The following is a 15,820-nucleotide window of genomic DNA, read 5'->3' as shown; positions in this document are numbered from 1 at the left end:
ACAACTACATTGTCAAATGCAAAGGAAGGCAAAATGAAAAGGACCACGACGTGCAAGACGGCAACAACACCAAAACCTCCTCCCTCTAGTCAAAGGTCACAGTCCTCACACAGCTTACCATTGGATGGATCATCCTTTCCTCTCCTTCCCTTCTCTCTCTCTCTCTCTCTCTCTCTCTCACAACGGCCGCAATAAACAAATAATATATCTTACTCACAGCCCATTACTACCTATTGTTCTCTCCTCTCCGTAGATTTCAATTTTTATTCAAACCCAAACACACATCTGATAAAGATGTCCTATAGAGTGCTATCATTTCACCTCCCTCCTTGACCCACCATCACCTCCCCCTCCACTTTAATTTTCTAATATACTCTTAAAAATAATAATATAATAACATTATACTTATAATGCTCCAAATCAAAAGATAGGCACCCAATTCCTCCGACAATCCACAAACGACAAATGAACAAAACTAATTTAGACCAAAAGCATACAAAATAATAAAAAACAAGAGAAATAAACAAATAAAAAGTAAGATAGAAAGAGAGCGAGGAAAAGAAGAGCGAAAAAAGAGAAAGAGAAAAAAAAAAAAAGAGAGTAAAACCATGGTGGTATGGTATGGTGTGGTGTGGTGTGTCTCGTTGACGTCGAGTGAGACTTGTTAGTCTCTATGAAGCTGCTGATCCAAAAGACAAAAAAGAAATGCACGCCAGCAACACAAGTCCTTTTCCTTTTTCACACTCTCAAGCTTTGACCCACCACTAAGACTCCTTTCCCATCTCTCTCTCTCTCTCTCTTCCCCCACTCCTGCTCCCCTCCTCCTCATTCTCTTCTCAACTACTCCACCACACCTTCATACTTGTTGTCGTTTCATGGCTTAGAAACAGAAGCCGCATCTTTCATGGTATCAGAGCCAGCACCCATGGCTGACTGCACTGTTAGCACTGACATACTTGGAGATGAAGGTCCATCACCACCATTAATACCAGCACCAACACCACCATTGTTATTGTTACTGTTAATATGGTTGAGAGATGATGGGATGAGGCTGGATGTGGTGCGAGCAGTAGCTGAAGAGATGGCTGATGCAAGAGAGATGGGCATAAGACACAGCCCTTTCCCTTGTAAATACTGCATTGCTGACCCCATGTCTTCTTCCATTAACTTTGCCACTTGATGTTCCGTTACTGCTAAGCTATCGCTGCCCCCACTCCCTCCTCCGCCGCCTCTTCCCGCCTATTTTTTTCACATAATAATTAATATTAATTAGTATTAAACGATTTAAGTTAATTACGAGAAAAAAAGTCTAGGGGTTTTTTAGGGAATGTAGTGCCAGCACGCGCGGTCTTGAACTCTTGATCAATCGTTTTCTGTGCTAGTTATGATTATATTATTAATATATATATATATACATTTACAAACAGATCCTTATAAAACAGGTTAATTATATTAATAAAAAAAATTTGTATAATTTGAACTGGTGTGCAACTAAAAACCTACATATCATATCACCAGAGAGGTGACACACAAACAATTCTACTTTGTTTCAATGCGCGCTGAACATGTTTTTATTTAAGAATCAAAACTTAATCTCTATCCATTGGTTGCTTTAATAAATTCATTCATTCTTTTATTAGTATATATATATATATATATATATATATATATATGTGAGATTAGGGATAACAAAGAGATGGATTTAGTGAGTTTGAAAAATGGCACCTCAGAGGAGACATCGGCGACAAGAGGGGCAACAGCAGCGGCGCCACCTAACCGGCTCATGCTGAGAACCTGCAGGTACAATGTACCGGATCAGAGGGAATCAAGGATTTTAGTTAATTAAAATCATGTTTAAGTTGCCATTTGTCCTTAACAAATGAAAACATAATGTATTCATATACTATTATATTAGAGCCAAAAAAAGGGAAAGATCATTGCCTTGACTTGGAGCTGGAGGAATTTTACGTAGTCGATGATCTCATCCAGCATCGACGCCTTGTCAGTCTGTCATTCCATTTTAAAGGATTTATTCAGCATGATTGAACTTTAAATAAATGAGATTAAAGCCCCAAAGAGAATTCCAACATGTGGTCCAGATCTCATGCGGTCTGTTGATCCGCCGGCCTCGATTACAACTAACTACTAAACTAAGGTACACCCAAGAACACGCTGCATAACAGGCTTTCAGAAAATAGGCATGTTCTCGGAGAACCGCAAGCACATCGTTAACTAGTGAGATATAAATATTGTACTCTTTCAACATACACCATAAACACCAGGGATCACTTCCCGCGAAACAGTAACCCCCACAAAACGAAACAAGGGATGAAAAAAATTATATTAATTTTTAAAAATCGTCCTAATTCAAAATTATGTTGAAAAACAACTCCACTTTGAAGGCTAGCCACTAATTTATAGATTAATTAATTATTAACACTTATTAAAGCGGAAGAGAACAATTAAGTATGGATATAAGCAAAGAGAAACAATTTTATAGTACAAATGTGAAAATTCGGTAGGTATGTTTGGTAGGAAGTAATCACTAATCACATTTCAGAAGATAATTGGTGTTATTATTATTGTTATTATTATTTTTTTGGTTAAAATACATTGCTAAAGTGGAACACAGGTACATTGATAATTAGTTATTAAATTAGTTTATTTAGTATTTTGGCACCAAATAGAACCACCAAACTACATCCTAATTCTATTCTAAAATAAAAGTTTTGAAATAGTAAATTATGTTTGGGTGGTTGATAGTGTAAACTGGAAAAGAATGAAAAATGATGAAGATGATGATACCTTGTTGGCGTTAGGCACCAGCTCCTGCAAAGCTTTCATCCGTTCTGCTATCCTCTCCCTGCGCAGCTGCTCTCACAGGCAAACAAACAAACAACTTGCAGACAATTCCAGACTAACAGAAAACCCATAGAACCAGTACTACAACAAACTGTTTCTCATTCTCAAATGCTCCTTAAATAAATAAATATATATATATATAATAATTGATTTTTTTTAAAAAAAATTAGGAAATAAAGGGAAAGGGTTTGGTTTCGTACCCTTTCGGCGATGCTGTGAGGGTCAGTGGCTTGGCCACGCCGAGCCCTAACGCGCTGACGTGGCGGCGCGGCCGCCGCTTGCGTCGTGGTGTTGCCAGAGGACGGCGGCGCTGCTCCGAAGCTTTGAGATGGGACCGGCGAACCCTGATTTTGTTTTCAAAAATTTGAATATTAGAGAGCAACATGGCGGGAAAATTGGGGGAAAATGTGAGGGTTTTAGGAACCTGGAAATGCTGCTGATTTGCCGCTTGCGCCATGCGCTGCGCCGATCCGGAGCTGAATCCGTTGTAGATTCCTTCGCTTCCCTGTTGAATTGTCTTTATTTTCTTTATTTCTTAAAGAAAATGGGAAAAATGGATGAATTTCAAAAAGGGAAATGGAAGCATACGGTGGAATTAGGGGGTTTGAAGGCGGCGTCGACCTCGTCGCGAGATCGGTCCAGGAGAAGTCTCGAATCGGAGGATCCGCCGTTGCCAAGGCTCAGCGGCATCGGGATCAAGCCACCGTCGCCGGCACCGACTGGAGACGATCGTCCCATCCCCGCCGCGAGCATCATCTGCTGATGCTGAGCGAGATGGAGCCCCATGCTCTTCTCCGCCGGCGATCCCCCACTCCCTCCACCACCACTAATCTGGTGCTGCCTCAGCCGCGACGCAAGCAGCGATGACTCGTCGTACGGCGGGTACTCCCCCGCGGGGTCATCTTGGGGTTTTCCAGCGAGATCCCACGGCGACTTCGGGTTTCCGAGATCCGGCCACGACGGAGGGAGGCTAGAGAGCATCTGGTCAAAGAAATCATCATGCGCGGCGATCTGGAGCTCCTGAAGAGCCATCGCTTGCATTTCTCTGCTGCAAGGCTGCATGGCGGTGATCTCCGAGATGGAATCCTCTACTTCCTTCTCCTTCCTTCTCGCCAAGACTTCGATCGAGAGCAAAAGCGAGAGCGCTCTGGGAAGAAGAAGAGAAGGCTATCGTAACGGAGGCCTATTTATAATTAAGAGTTTTCTCGCAATTGCTTGCCTAGAAAGTGTCTTTTTTTGCAAATAACCCCCGCGTTTTTCATAATTGCACAAGCATCCCTCAAATTTATAAAATATTCGTACAAGAGAGATTAGTTTTAATTAATTTAATAAGATTAAGGGTGGGGTGATTAAAGAAATGGGTTAAGTGGAAGTAGTTTGGAAAGGGGGACCACTAGTGGACGGAGTCGACAAATCACATCCGTTGGATTTAGGAGATCAGGGAGGGATGCTTTATGGTGGACCTGTGAGAGCTCAATGATGCGGTGTTGACCGTGCGATTTCGCCGGGAAAGGAAGTGCCCGCACGGAAGTCAGAGTTCTCTGGCACGCGTTATTCCTCGGGATTTGTGCTTCTTTGATGGACCTTTTCACACGTGTACGAATTTTTTTTATAACTTATTATGCTGTATTAATATGTTTTTAGAATTTTAAAAAAATAACTCAAATAAAATTATTGAATATATATATATATTATATATAAGTAACATTCATTTGAGCTATATTTAAAAAAAATTGAGAGAAAATACAAATGAGAGAAACAAGAAAAGATGAGTACAATCACGGTATACAGTTTAGATTAAAATATGTGTTATTTATAAAATAGTAAAACTATTTAACTGTATGAGCAAAATCATTAGAATATAATCTAATAGCCGATAATCAACTTGGGTAGATTTCTAATCTAAGAACATGAGTAGATGACGCAATTTAAATTTTTAAAAAATTATAGTAAAAAATATATGTTTATTTATTATGGAGTTTTCATCTATAACATTGATGGATGTAGATCCGGTGATTATAAAATACTGATCTATAATTGAATTTTTTTAATAAAAATTTATGAATATATTTATATAATATAGAAACTTAATTATGCCATTTTTAGTTATAAATACTACAAGTATGCCCATAGTTGAAAGGTTGATAAATGTGGAATATGTATTTGAAGTTTTGGTGACTATCTCATTTATGATTTATTGCCAACACACGTACTAAATAAAATGGCTACATTAACTTTAGCATGAACAGGGCTAGTGGAAGATAGTTGGCCAACTTAATCTGTTTATGGAACAATAAAAATAAAGCATATTTTCATTTTCCATATGAAAAATTGGCATGATTTTTTTTATTATTTTGGAAGTTCTAACAACATACATTTGATTATAAAAAGAAAAATGACTCTTTTTTTTCAATCTATATGATTTTTATATTTATTTAAATTCCATCTATATGTGTTTTGGTGTTACAAGGGTGATAACTGATAAAAGAGAATGATAAAACAAAAAAGATATTATTAGTTTATCACAAAAAGTGTAAGGAATATGTATATATATAAAACCATGTGTGCGTGTGATTATATACCCACAATTCTATTAAAAAATAAATAAATATTTTATAAAATATTTGTAGTTAATTTTTATCATATATTCCACTCCTAAAATAAGGTTTTTTTTATATAAATACTTTTTAAAATTGACTTATTAAGATAAGCAAATATGGTCTTCACTACCATATAATAACAAATACCCTTTGGAATAATATCTCTGCTATTGAGTTAAAAAACTTATGCTCGAAATGGCTTTTTCTAATAAAAGTAATCTAGATATTAGCTACTCTATCATTTATAATAATATTGATAATGATAATTTTAAGTGGATGCCAGATGAGATGAATTAAAATAGAAAACTTAGAAATAGGAAAGGCTAATAAGATCAATGAGTGAATGAGTTGTTGGGTTGGTTAAGAACCACAAAAAAGCATGAACTTGCTGGTTTTGATCTTTGTTGTTTGATCTATTTATAGTTATGTTTAGTGAACGTGCTACGCACTACCAATTTGTTTATCTTATCAAGTGTGTGGACTTTATCAGAAGGCACACTTCTAAGTACTTTTTACTAAGCATGCTTCACATCTTTGCATTCATTATATTATTATTATTCTTTTGGATTTGTTTTGGCATACATATTAATATTATATTCTAGTTTAGCATATCTATTATTAGTTTAACCTTCTTCTAATCAATGCCTTAATCAAGGGTTATATACATAAGAAAATTGGTTTTATAGTTTTGTGTATATACGTGAAAATTCCCTTTATTTTGCACATATATATTCTTTTACTAGTGTGACTAATATATATAAATATATACACATGATATTTGATAAAATACGGACAAACTATGTCCCAAGAATGTGTATAGGCATGGAGTTAATCTCTTAATACATATTTATGCTCTTTTTCTTTTGAACTAAGGTTCACATACGAACACCATACTCAAAAGATCCAGTTCTAATAGATTAAGATGTCATTGGCGTAATATCATTCATGTATATATATATATATATATATATGTTGTTTTTTAAAAAAAAAATTACATCGCTACATATTTTGTATATGTATATGTACATGCATGCAATAATTAAGGTGTTGCAAATATATACAAATGTAACCATTTTTGTTTTTTTCCTTTTCCAGGTTATAAATAGTCTAAATTACTCTAAAAAAATAGTTTAGTATTTGTTTCAAAGACACAATTAAAAAGCATTGCTTAATAATCAATTTATATGAAGATATAACTTCTAACAATTAAATGGTGGGTTTAAGAGTTTATTATAAACGAAAAATTTTCTTTTTTTTTTCATGTCATGAAAACATGTATCATTAGTTATTTATAACAAGTGAGGCATGTCATGTAATTTCTCTATTTTCAATGAGATAATGACAACACAAATTAACACACATCAAGTCCTAGACTCGTCGTGGCATCTTATGTAATGTCGTGGTGTTCATATCATTATATAATTCGTAACTTGTAAGTGTAGAAAATTATAAAATAATAATGTAATATCCAAATATTTGCTACCATGAATAAGATATTTGCTTCCATATAGGAGGTTGAGTTTAAATCCCATTAAGCATATGATAGGCAAAAAATATACAGTACAATGTACATTGGTGATGAGATCTCTTCATACATATGGTACCATAAAAGATCTTAGGTGTGGGAGCGGATTTATAACTAGTTCTCTATGCTATCGTTTGAAAGGGTATAAACAGACAATCAATTTTCGGATGTACGCACAATCGTATTATGCTTGTCCCATTTATCAAAAATAATTTTATAAAAATTAAAATGAATCTTAACTCTAGAATTACCATCCAACCTTATTTACATCTAAATAAAAATATAAACAAATCAAACCCCATCAAACACAGCAAAACACAAGTACAAAAGAATGATTACTGTTTTCCTTATTGTTTTTGTTATTATTTGTGTTTTTTTTAAAAAATTTATGTTTCTCTTCTCTATTCTCTCTATTATTATTATTATTATTATTATATAAGAATGTCTTACAAACTTCCCCAGTTGATGATCACACATATATATATAAACAAATATAACTTTTATTGATTATTATTAACAAAGTACCTATTTTCTTAGGGTATATATTCACCTCATGAGGGTTAGTTTTAAAGATGATAAAAAATGCCATGACATATCATTGATTTTAAAAATGAAATTAATGTATATAATTGGATTATGGGCATGCAGCAAAACACAAGTACAAAGGAATGGTTACTGTTTATCCTATTGTTTTTGTTATTGTTTGTGTTTTCTTGTATTTATGTCTCTCTTCTCTATTCTCTCTATTATTATTATTATTATTATTTTTTATTTTTTTATTTTTTATTTTTATATAAGAATGTCTTACAAACGGCCCTAGTTGATGATCACACACACATATATATATATATATATATATATAAACAAACATAACTTTTATTGATAATTATTAATGAAGTACCTATTTTCTTAGGGTATATATTCACCTCATGAGGGTTAGTTTTAAAGATGATATAAAATGCCATGACATATCATTGATTTAAAAATGAAATTAATGCATATAATTGATTATGGGCATGCTTTAATAAAAGGGCATAGTTTTGAACCTTAATACTTAATGAGCAAGAATAAGCCAAAAAAAAAAAAATAATAATAATAATAAAAAAAGCCACAAACCGTAACCCGTGACAGATATAGCTAGGTGTTAGCAAAGAATAATGTGTGTTGACTTAACCATGGTTTTTCAGCTGAAGCTTCCTCTTAAGCCTCTTAACCATCATATCTTTACTCAATTTTCAACAATAGAAAGAATATCACAAAAAGTTTGATATTTTAATAATATATATAGAGAATTTATCAACTGGGGTGTTTGTAGAATGTCCAGAGTTGAGGAGAAGTTGAAAAAAAAAAAGACACACAAATAGGTGTATATAATAGGGAAAATTATTTTTAGTTCACGAAAAGTTTAGCTAGTCCCAGGACAGAGCCTCGACATTTGAATTCTGCAGAACAGTCCTTCTTTTTGTGAAGCTTATTTTTCAATTCAACGAGTGTCTTTTCAATTAATGCGAACTATACTTGATACATTCTATTTCTGCACATGTACTTTCATTTAAAATTATTAGTTTTCGTTTAAAATTTGGTGTTTTTGCTTAATTACATAAGTTTTCACTTAACATATAACACATTTGCATTTAAAATTTGACTTTTCCGCTTAAAATTATGGGTTTCCGCTTAAAATTTGGTATTTTCACTTAAAAACTGAGAGTCAACCCAGTTAATATATGTTACCTTTATGTCAACGTCAATCACCTTTATGTCAGAAAGGTCTGAAAAATAACCTGTCAGAAAAAGGAAGGATCTTTTGGGAATACTCAAAGTCATGGGGTTTTTTTGTGAATACCTGAACTTTGGAGGGATTTTTTGTTCATTTCCAGTATATAATATAAACAATATCATGAATACTACTTGAAACCTTTGCATCCGAAATAGGTGGTTGGGTGGATTTTTGTTTTATATATTTTTTTTCCAGGGGGAGTAAATCATCTTCAATTGATGTGATTGACCGAGTTACTGTTACGATGATGATTAGATTGTTCAAACTAAAGAGCTGTACATCCCATTTGAGAAAAGGTAAAGATACAGAGAGACAGACATAAATAGGTATATAAATAATATCATGAATAGTGCTTGAAACCATGTCCTTACATCCAAAACGGGTGGTTGGGGTGTCAATCACCTTCAACGATTGTGATTGATCAAAATACAGTTATGATGATAATTAGATGGTTCAAATTAAAGAACTGTATATCCCATTATGTATTAAGTTCGTATCACTGTTCACAACACTGTTTAATAGTATTATGTAAGTTTACTATTACATTTATTATTTATAAAAATGAATGATTTACAGCCGTTGGATTCAAATTCAACAATTAAAAAATGGATGCGATAGAGAATCCAACGGTTGAAAGACGGACATCCGTAGAAGTCGCGATATAAATATGCCAATGTCAATGCCAATTGTTAGTTATTAATTCAAACAATAATTATTTATCTCAAACTAAACATATACATGACTAGTCTTCATTGTTCTAAATGTGATCTCAATTGACATGATAAAACACTAAGAGATAATTAAGCTACCGTAATTGATCCATTACCGAACTTGCATGTCTCTTTAACACCCTTAATTAAGGAACGTTTGGCCCCTATTCGTCCAAAAAAATTTAAAAATATATAATAAATTATAAATTAAATAACTAATAAACACATTAAAAAAATCATTAAAGTGATCTTAAAAAAAAAAAATCTTAAATGATCCTTGAAAGCCAAACCCCAAAAGCACCTTCAAGAAAGCCAAAATAAAAATAATTAAAAATTAAAAAAAATTAAAAATAAAAATTAAAAATTGAAAAAAAGAAAGAAAGATTACTTGGTGCTAAAAGGAAGGGTGAGCTGTGCCCTTGCCATATTGAGATGAAATGAAGAGCAACCCAAATCAGAATGACAAAAGCAGTACCCACAAAATTTAGATCCTTGTGTTAGACAAGCAAATGAAGCAAAATGTATTTAGAAAAAGTTTTTTTTTTTTCATTATTTTCATGGTAAAAATTTAACCATAAATTAATTGCCAAAGATTTTTATCATTCTTTGCTTAAAAAAGTCTATGTAGACTTAGACTTGTCCAAAAAGATTAAAAGAGTTCAACCAAAGCATAGTAACATTGGAAGAAAATTCTTAATAAAGCTAGTAAAAGTTAAGGGTGTAGGTTTTTCTTTATTTTTTTTTTGTTTTGTTTTGTTTTTAAACTTGAGTTTGTCTATTGAGAGAATGGAAATATTAAATTGATATAAATGTTATAGCTTTTAAGAAAGGTTATGTAGATTATCTATAGGCAAAGATTATTGGTATCCATCCTTGTCTCGCAGCAATCACATCCTAACTTTTTCTTTTTTGTTTTTTTCCTCCTTCTTTAAAAGACAAACCATCTTTACAACACATTCCTGCTTTTTTTTTATTTATTTTATTACAGTGATTTTACAATAGGCTTAATTATATATATATATATATCCAAAAAGACACTCTTTGTAACCACCCACCCTTTGCTACAAAAAGCTGTTCAATTTGCATTCTATTGAGGGTGTTTTGCTTTAGAGGGTTTGGTCAAAAGGGATTTTGACAAATCTGGATCTTGAAATTCTTTGTTTATTTGAAAAGATTTCGATCTCGCTGTATTTCAATCCAAAAGTAGTGGGATTATGGAATTAAATTTAAATAATGGTACGAATTCAAAAATCATCCAGAATCACATGCTGTGATTTGCACGTGAGAGATTAACGTGTAAATATATATTAATTACTAATAATATTAATTACACTATAATTATATTTTATAAAATATTAAATAAAATATAATTACAATATTATTAATATTAGTAATATAATATATAATTGATATATTATATTATATTAATTATTTTAATAAATAAATAATATATTATATTTTATTGTAATAAATTAAGTATAATATTAATTATATTAATCACTAATAATATTAATTACACTATAATTATATTTTTATAAAATATTAAATAAAATACAATTACAATGTAATTAATATTAGTAATATAATATATCAATGATATATTATATTATATTAATTATTTAAATAAATAATTCATATATAATATTTTGCTATAGTAAGTTAAGTATATATTAATTTTATTAAATATTTATAATATTAATTACAATATAATTATATTTTATAAAATATTAAATATAATGTAATTATAGTATAATTAATATTAGTAATATAGTATATAATTAATATTTTATATTATTTTAATTATTTTAATAAATAATTAATATATTATATTTTATTATAATAAATTAAGTATATATTAATTATATTAATTACACTATATTAAATAAAATATAATTATAGTGTAATTAATATCAGTAATATAATATATAATTAATATATTATATTACTTAATAAAATCCAAATTTACCAATCTCTCCAACCAAACACAAAATTCTGTGATCCAACATTATAAATACATCCAACCAAACACTGGATTTGACTTTTCTGAATTTTCAAATACAAGGATTTATAAATACAAATCCACTGGATTTTCAATTACTTCCAACCAAACGCCCCAGTATTCTTAAATATACATCTAAAAATTATAAGTATTTATATGTGTGTATGTGTAATTTTGTATGGATATCAATTTATCAGTAATATACATGCAGTAGTATTTATGTTTGATGAAAAATAATTTATATAATTTAGAAATAAAATTTAAACATGGGACTTTTGGAAATTTTCAAATAACACTGTCTATCATATATGTATCAATAATGAATTTTTAATTTAATTGATATTAAAATTTATTAATTATCAATTTATATTAATTATTTATTGGATTAATATAACTTGAAGTATAAAATTATTTATTTCAACCAATATTAGTAAAGTTTATGTTAAATTTCCCCGAAGTACTTCTTTGAAAAAAATACAAATTTAATTCAAAAATTCTTATTTGAATGGATACTTATAAACAATTATGAAGTTACACACGCATATAACAAATCAATCTTTTCTTTTTCTTGTTATTGTTCTAGACATGTTAAGTATAATAACAAATTAATAATTTTGATTAATGATTTAATTAAGCGATTAGGACATGCATGTGAATAAAATTGCAAGTTGTGTATCCGTTAAAAACAAACAAAACAAAAGACAAGAAACAAAATGTTCCTTCAAACTTTATTATTTAAGTGCAAGAAAAAATTATTGAAATTCTAAGAATTGATTATTTGTACCACTTAATGCTAATGGGGAACATGAATCTTACGTTTGCAATAAAAAAAGTAGATAAAAAAAATAAATAAAACATAGCTATCACTGGAGTTTACTTAAGAGAATAAGAGATAAACTGATGTCATTGCAATGGTAGCATGATTTGATACAAATATTCTCACAGCACGCATAAAATCAAATTTACAGAGAGCATAAGATTCAATGGTTTTACAATGAAAAATATTCTCACAAGTCAGATCGAAGAATATCTGTTGATAATTCTTGTTCTTGCTCTTCGAATTCGCATTTTTCTAACAATTTCCAGTTGATAACATTGCAATGTATTGAAGACAATCAAGACAATAACAGAACAAAAACATGTTCAATGGTTGCTAACCCACAACAACAGGAAATAAATACACAAGTAGTAATGAATTTTGACATGAAGAAATTCACAGCAAAACCGAAACAATTCTGAGTTTCGTCTCTTCCCTTTCATTGCAGCAAAATTGTGGCTAAATGCTTCACGGACTCGATCTATCTTCACGCTATTTGAGCTCACCATAGAAAGAATGCAGCTAAAATAAGCCTCAAACTCTTATGGTGCAAACCGATTAAGTGCTGCATCTTTACGTTGTGAAGCTAGTTTTGCAGTGTCTCTCCACCAACAAATCTCCATTTCTTTTTCTTGAAGTCTTTGCTCGGCAAGTTCCAATGCGGACTCCAGCTCGGCTATCCTTTCTTGCTGTTGTGCCTCTAAAAGCTCATGCAATTTTCTCTCAAGTTCATGTGGAGAAACTCCGAATTGTTCATTGCTGTCTTCGTTGTTAATGTCGTCGTCTCCATCAAAGATTTCACTCAAGCTTTCAGTAGGACTGCTGCCACCATCGGCCAACTGATATTGTTCACATGATTGTTGTAATTAGAAAATGCATGCGAAAAATTTCAAGATTATTCCAAAACCAATCATCATTCAGTATGACATATCACAGTTGAAGCACTTGAAAAGATATTGGTAAATAGAAATAGTGAAAAATTGCACTTACACAGCGAAAAGAATCTGACTTTATGCATTGAGACGGCAAAAATATGAATACCATACTTCCACTTTACCTGTGTCTCTAGATGTTGTGGAAGCACTGATGAGTTATCATCTTCCAGACCGAGACGCAGTCTTTGAAATTCAGCTTCAAGCTCTGCTTCCATTTGATCCATTTTCAGGTACTGTGTGGTTTCAGAAATTATCTCACACTTTGACCGACTACCATCAAATTCAGTAGGACAATGTGTTCTTATAGCACAAAGCGAAGATCTATAGTTTCCACTTGTATTTTTATTCCTCGAACAATCTGATACAGAGAAAGAAATGCTACTTGAGTCTGCAAGAGTAGACACTGCATCTTTCTTTTGAATTTCACACTCAACATCTCTTAGCAGCACTTCCATCTCCTTCCGCAATTCAGTCATCTTGTTAAACTCAGTTGTACTCCTCACAAGGAGGAAAATTAGACCAACACCCATGCCTAAGTTAAGAGACGAAACATCCTTGGACTCATGCCCTGCAAAGTTAATCAGTCATTTTTAAATAATTATTATATGTAAAAGAAAATACTGGGAAAATTGTTTGATTTCATAAGAGAAGTGATCACAAGTAGCTTTACTAACAAAGAGAACGCAGCCAATAATGATTTGAAAGCTGATCACAAAAAAATGCTTGTTTTACTAACAAAGCAACGATAACAAGAGACATTGAAACCAAGATTGCTACTTCCTATGATTTAAAGATAGTTTGCTTCTTTCTTTTATTCAGGGTTTAGACAATGCCAAAGACGAGAATCAAACTGAGAAGCAAAATTCAGCTGATAAACCAAATAAAGCTATGCATAACTTATTGTCGAATGGCATATCCTGACACCAAGATTTTTCCTAACTTCCATAGATTATAAACAGAAAAAATAAAAATGAAAATTATAACATGAAACCAAGCAAAATTTAAGAAAGCCAATTCAAGTGATGAATTAATTACTTGTTAACCAACATATCCTGAAACTAAGATTACCACTCTCTCATTCAAAGAATTAAAACAAAACATAGAATGAGAACAAAGAAGACAGCATTAAAAAAAATCCAACTAAACCAGATCAGGGCATGAATTAATTTCCTCAATCAGGATTTCCAGAAACCAACAGTGCTCCTTTGTTTTTTTTCTACAACAGGGATAAGCCACCCCAAACACATGCATTTTTATTATTATATCTCAACCATGCATTCAACCATGGGAATCAAGTGTCTTGAACGCCAGAGACTATTGCTGTGGTGACAACAGTGCTCCTTTCTCTCATTAAAAGAATACAAGCAAAATTTAACTAAACCAGATCAAGTCATGAATTAACAACTCACAAGTATATTCTAAAATTAAAATTGCGCCGTTTCATCATTCAAAGAATGGAAACAAACTATAGAATCAAGATATGAATCAAAATTCAAGAAAACCAAATAAAGCCCAAGAATCAATTACTAATCAGCATATCCACAACCCAACATTGTTATTTTCTCTCATTCAAAGAATAGAAACAAACAATAGAATCAAATCATGAAGCAAAACTCAATCACACCAAAATCAACCCATGAACAAATTTACTCACTAACCCAAACATACTCTAAAAACAAGATTGCCCCTTTTTCACATTCAAACAACATAAACAAACAAAGAAACAAAATTTATACCTGATGAATCAAAGGTCTCTTTCCCACATTGTTCCACTACTTCCTTCACCTCCAAACTCTCCACCACTCTCAATCCATCACTCTCACTCTCCTCTCTATTTCCACCCTTTCCCTCCCTCCTCTTCTTCCCACCATGCCTAGGGAACCTAACCCTACACCCCAAACTCCCATCTTCTGAAGGACTGAGCCACCGGGAGAGCAAGAACCGAGGAGAATATGCTGGAATAGGACCGCCACTGCAACTCCTATCCTTATCCATGGCCAAGCTTCACAAGCTCAAGAAATGATGCTCACCAAAGCATTCCTCTCTTCCTTCTCGCCTTCTCAATCTCCCATGGACGCTTGCTTCCCGTCTTCCAAGACGAGGTGCATTTATATATATATATATATATTGAGAGAGGGGGCGGGTCATATGGAAGTCATGCGCTAAATTTGGGGGAGCTTGAAAAATATTTGAAAATAATACACACTGTTTTAAAGTTTCAATGATAAATATTTATTATGATTTAATAAATATTTATTATGATTTAATAGTCCTCACTCAGCCTTTTAATGATTACAGTTACAGAGAGCCCAGAGTCACACTATTGGGGGGAAAAAACTTTTTATAAGATTGTAGTATTTTTTTTTTTTAATTTCTTTTAATTTTTGTAGCATTTTTTCCAGGAGTGTTTTTTATTTTCAAACTTTTACATGAATATTCTATAAGATCGGTACTATTAGTGTATAATTTTTTATGAGTAGATATAAATATTTTTATTATTAGTTAGATGGATAAACTTAATTATGTTTTTATTTTGGAAGGGTCCCGAGATCAAAACCTATGCGAGAAGAGAGCATGATATTGTTGAGTGTGTGA

At 31.9% G+C, this 15,820-nt stretch overlaps 2 protein-coding genes across 2 annotated transcripts; both read right to left on the bottom strand.

The window, feature by feature from the left end:
- Positions 1-428: 428 nt before the first annotated feature.
- LOC120267433 (bHLH transcription factor RHL1-like) lies at positions 429-4,032 on the bottom strand. The gene is made up of 7 exons (XM_039275088.1): positions 3,451-4,032; positions 3,287-3,367; positions 3,063-3,206; positions 2,806-2,871; positions 1,942-2,007; positions 1,726-1,794; positions 429-1,239 (listed from the first exon to the last, which is right to left on the bottom strand). Exons 1-7 carry the CDS (start codon positions 3,922-3,924, stop codon positions 874-876), a joined length of 1,266 nt encoding a protein of 421 aa, XP_039131022.1. The 5' UTR covers positions 3,925-4,032; the 3' UTR covers positions 429-873.
- Positions 4,033-12,504: 8,472 nt separating this feature from the next.
- On the bottom strand, positions 12,505-15,304 carry LOC120267596 (protein POLAR LOCALIZATION DURING ASYMMETRIC DIVISION AND REDISTRIBUTION-like). The gene is made up of 3 exons (XM_039275273.1): positions 14,962-15,304; positions 13,348-13,793; positions 12,505-13,129 (listed from the first exon to the last, which is right to left on the bottom strand). Exons 1-3 carry the CDS (start codon positions 15,218-15,220, stop codon positions 12,833-12,835), a joined length of 1,002 nt encoding a protein of 333 aa, XP_039131207.1. The 5' UTR covers positions 15,221-15,304; the 3' UTR covers positions 12,505-12,832.
- Positions 15,305-15,820: the final 516 nt, after the last annotated feature.

The sequence above is a fragment of the Dioscorea cayenensis genome, chromosome 8 (genome assembly GCF_009730915.1).
Source record: "Dioscorea cayenensis subsp. rotundata cultivar TDr96_F1 chromosome 8, TDr96_F1_v2_PseudoChromosome.rev07_lg8_w22 25.fasta, whole genome shotgun sequence".
In the NCBI taxonomy this organism is placed as follows: domain Eukaryota; kingdom Viridiplantae; phylum Streptophyta; class Magnoliopsida; order Dioscoreales; family Dioscoreaceae; genus Dioscorea; species Dioscorea cayenensis.
This window is presented reverse-complemented; position numbering and strand designations above follow the sequence as displayed.